The sequence below is a fragment of the Nicotiana attenuata genome, unplaced genomic scaffold (genome assembly GCF_001879085.1).
Source record: "Nicotiana attenuata strain UT unplaced genomic scaffold, NIATTr2, whole genome shotgun sequence".
Classification (NCBI taxonomy): Eukaryota; Viridiplantae; Streptophyta; class Magnoliopsida; order Solanales; family Solanaceae; genus Nicotiana; species Nicotiana attenuata.
Window position 1 is genome coordinate 606,221 of NW_017670397.1, and position 5,877 is coordinate 612,097.

The window sequence follows — 5,877 nt, forward strand, 5'->3', positions numbered from 1 at the left end:
CAATCATTCTTTTTAAAATTCATGACTCCATTTCATATTAGTTTGTTTATAAAAGAATGTCCTTTTTAAAATTTGAAAATAAAAAGGAAAAGAAACTACAGCTGATAGCCTAATATATTTTTGTCTCGTTGAAAGATAATTCACCTAGCTAAAAAAAATTAGTTTGCCAAAGCTTGTTAACGATAAAAACTACGACGGAATGCACTTTGTAGAGGAGGGGATAAAAAGGATATAGTGTCAGAACTCAGAAGGCAAAAATTACCCTTTGCGTAGACTAACATCGTTAAACTACTGTTAATGCAGGGAATAAAATAAAAATTTCTAAGTTATATAATACATGGAATAAATCATAATTAAGTAACAATACATAGAACAGAAATAATATTTTCCTTACTAGAATAGTACCCCAACAATGACTTGCGCCATGTAAATAGCCATATCCATACTACTGGTTGGCGGGGAAATTTGCATTTCCACTTTTCTTGAAACCATTTTCCACTTGTGAAGAGAAAAATGGAGTGAATTTAAAGAATTTGGGTGTTAGATAACATTGCTTTTTCAGATGGAAGAGATATAGAAAATAAAAGAAAAGTGCTCACTTCAGTTGAATAAATTTCTCGTTTCATCATTAATGAATAACGTACATTATTTTCTACAAAAAATAAAAACTCTTTATCTATACAGCCATGAATAGTAAATCAAACAGACTCGCTAGGCATCGTAGTCATCTCAGTTTTTGGACTTTTGTTCTGCTTCTTTGTTTGTCTGAACTCTCCATAAAAGTATGAGACGAAACCCCAAAGAGAAAGGAAAAGAGCAAGACCTTTTTCACCTGAAAAATTTTCCCTAAAGAAAACTACAGCTAATACCTCAGTAACAGGAAGTAAAACTGCGATCATAACCCCAGACATTAAAGAAGAAGAACAGTAAATGACTCCAATGACACCCACAAAGAAGCACTGCCAAACAATGGTAGTCCATACTACCACTGTATAATATCTAGCTTCTCCAAGGATAAATTGTTTTGCCTCCCTTGGTATTGCCTGCAAATTTTAATCAATTTCTTAATCGTTGCTCTGTAAAAAGATTGTCTATAGCTAAGATAAAATTGAAACCTTGGAAGTATATATGATACAAAACATTTAGGTAAATCTATTCGAATCCAGTGTATTACTCTAGCTTACATATCCTTTTGATATATCCAAACCCACGATATTGATGTTTTCCAATATAAAAAAGTGTATACCATGTCAAGAGTCATGGGATATGAATAATTTAGGGTTCCTACTGCTAAAGTCAAACTCACAACTCATTACATGCTTTTGTTCTCTCTTCTGAAGATGGAAATGAAATAACAAATCCTAAAAGATGGACTATTGATCGTTGGTGAACGCCAATAGGTCATTTGAAGGCCTTAGGGATCTAATGGTAATTAATATCAAACGAGAAACATATATTATCATATCTTTTTCAATTTATGTGATATAATTTGTGTCTCGACATCAAATTTAAAAATGAAAAATAAATTAATGAAATTTGGGTCTTAAGCATATATTATAATATTTGTAGTTTAAACATAAACACTTCCAATTATAAAAATGTATTATTTTATTGGGACAGACTAAATATAGAAAAGACTTAAAGTATTCACCTTTCCACCGTAAATTTCTTCTACATTTCTAACTAGTACTCCCTCCGTTTCATATTAGATGCGGTAGTTTGACTCGGCACGAATAATAAAAAAGAAGAAGAAAACTTTTGAAACTTGTGGTCTTAAAAGCTTAAGGGGTAAAAGGCTTGTGGGGCCATGACATTTATGTGGCTATAAAAAAGGTAAATGTGTAAAATGAAGAGTTTAAAGTTAAATTATTTCCAAATTTAGAAATGTGTCATTTGTTTTGGAACAGACTAAAAAGGAAAGTACCTCATCTAATATGAAACGGAGGGAGTAATAACATGTCAATTCCTCTTTTACCATGTTATCAATAAATATAAAAATATTAAAATGTAAATAAAAAAATGCGACTGGGTGAGTTATAAGATGCATGGGTAAAAATGAGCTATAGGGGAAGAAAAATTACCTTAATGTCGTTATTAACAATCATTCCTACGGTGCAAAAGGCAGTAGCAGCAAAACACATGACCATCTGAATCTCCAGCACCAACGTAGCAGTAATAGCTTGTTTTGCCTTCAAGTAAATCAACTCAATACAAGGCAAAATAACTCCATATAAAGCTGCTGCCAGAAGTGTCATCATAAAACCAAGAATATAAGCTTTACTTGTCACACCCTCTGGCCGATCACCATTAGATCGAACACCCAATAAAACAGCACCAACTGTCAATAGAACAACTGCATTGATAGAGTAGGGTGTGAACTTCAGCTTCACTATGAAGAAAGCACCTACCGCCGTGAAGGCAAGTTGCGCCGCTAGAAGAAGTGAAGAGGTTGACACGGGAAGTTTTGACCCGCCCCACGAATAGAGAAAATCATCAACACCAGTGACAATGCCAATGACGAATGATGCAATGAAAATTCGGGGTGTTATAAAGTAAAACTTGGCATTAGAGCCTTCTGTTATTCGACGATAGAAGTATAAGATAGCAAGAGGTATAAGGGTGAGTGGCCATCCAGCAGTTTGTAACCAACTGCTAAACCATACTCTTGAACCTCCCTCGACATAATATAGACGCATCATTAGAGGACCACCACAGATACCAACAGCAAGTATTAGACAGTTAATCAGTAGAAGAATTCTCCTCATAGTGGTGTTTAATCCTTGATGTTCCATACTTTTTTTTCAAGAGATTTGGATGCTAAGTTGGACTATTCTGTTGCTCAGGCTGAATGAATGGTCTTCTTCTGCAAACGTTTGGATTATTGGACCTCTTGCAGTGATGAGATGTATTTATAATTGCAGTGGCCCCATTTGCTAAAGGCTTTCTCATGAATATATTAATTGCAGTGCTAGTAATTATCTTATGATTCACAAGGGAAATGATATATTAATATAAAAATGTAAAAGCAATGATTATATTTTGTCAGCGTTGAATTATTAGGAAAAGCAATGGACTGTGCTGTGTAAATAGTCCTTGCCTATAATTTTGCATTCGCACTTGTGAAGAGAAAAAAAGTGGATTAAAATTAACAAGGATGCATGGGGCAAACGTGGGAATTAGGTAAGAATTAAATAATTATGAGTGGAATCGGTAGAATTTTGCATTTCCACTTGTGAAGAGAAAAACATGAATGTGGGACATGTTTACGAGACGATTAAAAAAAATTAAGAAAAAGAAAATCAAAATTGGATGGCGTCATTTTTTTCATGTGCTAAAAGACACTAAACAGTCAAGACTGAGCTGATCAGCAATGTTGACTACATGCTGCTGAGTAAGTTCTTTTCATGCAACAGAAACTTTTCTTTCTTTTATTTCATAATTTACAATTAGGTTTGAAGCTTTAAACAAACTCTTAATATTTGGTATGAGTCCTTGATCACTCACATAATGTCTATCACTATGTGTATATTCATGGAAGTCGAGCACCTATCCCATATTAACTAGGCGTCTCCAGAACAATACTGTGTGATTTCGACAATTTTGCTAGCAATTATAATCCCACCCAAGGAGACCCAAATCATAGTTGACTATCTAATCGCGGAAATTTCACGATCTTAATTTCGCTTCGTAGGATGTCGTAATAGCACCTAGTCTCTAAAACTAGGTAAGCCTAACAAAACATGCAGAGAATATAACTGAAATGAGAAATAACTCCCTCAATTAAATAGTAGTATCGAATAATCCTATTAACCCGTCTCTATAAAAGGATAATGAAAATAGAATAGTCTAGGTAGATGGGGACTCCGAGGCCTGGGGACGCCGGCATATATATAACTTGAAGTCTCCACAGCTGAGCTCTCGCTAATACCTAGGCTGGTAGGAGGTACCTGGATCTGCACAAAAAGATGTGCAGAAGCATAGCATGAGTACACCACAATGGTACCCAGTAAGTACCAAGTCTAACCTCGGCAGAGTAGTGACGAGGTCAGGTCAAGACCATACTAAAATAGATAAGCAAAATTGTACAAGTGTATGGAAGTGTAGTAATGATGGCAATGAAATTGAAACAACAATAACATATCAAGGTTAGCAACAAGGAACTGAAGCAAATAATGCAACACTGAGAAAGAAAAAAAATGATATGCTAAGGAAACAACACAGCCAATGACAAGTGCAGCAAACAAGAGTCACTACCGTAGTACCGTCTCATAGTCTCAAATCACAAGAATAATTCACAATCTTATCTTATATCACCTCGGGAGCCTTGTATTTGGTTTCGAAATTTTTTTTTTTCAATATAGCATCCCGCGTTTTAGCCCACCTTATCACACTATGTGGCTTCTAGTAGTTCCCCTACTAGCCACGCGTATCAAGCCCATCATATCTCACCGGATACGTTTCAACCCCAAAACCTTATACCACTACATACATATCAATATCACGACGTATCACAAATCGCACCTCCAGTGCCCAATATCACAACTTGCCATGAAACCAACAACAACGGTATTTTAACAATAAATTGCCCACAACTCAACCACAATGTACACAAGAGTTTCAACAATATAACCGGAAGTGAATAACTCAACAAGAATAGCATTTTCCAACTTAACACTTTGCCTCAATGTGAGTCACGGCCTTTATAACTTATTACCAATTTCAACAACAAGATATTCCAAGAACAATAACTCCAAGTAAGAATTCAATGGTTAGATAATGAATATGGAATAAGGGAAATAAGAACTTCAAGTAAACATGAAGTGCAATTAAAAAATAAGAGCTAAGACAAAAGAGCATGTGAAATAGACTAATGATAATGAAGATAACACGTTAAGATAACTCAATTAATTAGGGCATGACAGAATCTACATATCTAAAACTGGTAAATTTCCACATTTAGCCCGTGTACACACTTGTCACCTTGCGTACATGGCTTCCACACATAATAATTATCACAAACAACGCCAATCCTAAGAGGTAATTTTCCCACACAGTGTCAAGCAAGACTCTTACCTCGAAACATGCTTACTCAATCTACTAGAAGGCCTTTCACTCGATTATCCAATTCTGAACGGCTCAAATCTAGCAAAAATAACTTCATACAATAAATGTAAACTATAGGATGCTAATTCGAATAAAAAAGTTACAATCTTTGCAAAAAAAATAAAAAAGCCAACTCAAAAAGTTAACTCGGCCTGCATCTTGGAACCTGACCAAAATTATAAAATTTGAATATGCATTCGATAACAAATCCAATCACACAAGAATTACACAAATGCAACCTCAAATTGCCTTTCAGAATCCCAACATTTAGTCTAGGAAGTTTTCATAATTTTTCCCGAAATACCTAATTAGATGATGAAAATAGCAATAGATTCATGAAATATAGACCAATTCGGGTTAGAATCACTTACCCATATGATTTCCTTAAAAACTCTTGAAACATCGCCCTCACCCCAAGCTCTCGAGGTCCAAATTATGAAAAATCATATGAAACCCACGTTTTGAACTTTAAATTCTGCCTAGGTCTTATTCTTCTTCGCGGTCGCGAAGCACAAATTCTCAGGCTACCAAATTAACACTCCGCGTTCGTGTTCCTTCCCCACCTCCTCCAAGAGCAGCGGCATACCGGGTGTTGCCGAATGAAGGATACGCAAGTGCCATAGGCTCGCCGCGCATTAGGATGGGCAAATTTCAAATCACAAATGTCATGCTTACACTGTTGAAACAACGGAGATCCTTCACTGGGGCTCCAAATCAAAATGCATACAAGAACTTGAAAGAGTTTTTTGACACTTGCTGGGGGAGCAAACAAAC

At 35.5% G+C, this 5,877-nt stretch overlaps 1 protein-coding gene across 1 annotated transcript; it reads right to left on the bottom strand.

Annotated features, from left to right (window-relative positions):
• Positions 1-581: 581 nt before the first annotated feature.
• LOC109238848 (purine permease 3-like) lies at positions 582-2,874 on the bottom strand. The gene is made up of 2 exons (XM_019405327.1): positions 2,082-2,874; positions 582-1,043 (listed from the first exon to the last, which is right to left on the bottom strand). The coding sequence occupies exons 1-2, from the start codon at positions 2,790-2,792 to the stop codon at positions 699-701; spliced, it is 1,056 nt and encodes a 351-aa protein (XP_019260872.1). The 5' UTR covers positions 2,793-2,874; the 3' UTR covers positions 582-698.
• Between the last annotated feature and the right edge of the window lie 3,003 nt (positions 2,875-5,877).

What these genes read in the sequence shown, in the direction of transcription:
- LOC109238848 (XM_019405327.1), bottom strand. Translation starts at nt 2,792, where the DNA reads ATGGAACATCAAGGATTAAACACCACTATGAGGAGAATTCTTCTACTG. An exon ending in TTGTTAATAACGACATTAAG is followed by an intron (nt 1,044 to 2,081) that starts GTAATTTTTCTT and finishes TAAAATTTGCAG; the next exon opens with GCAATACCAAGGGAGGCAAA.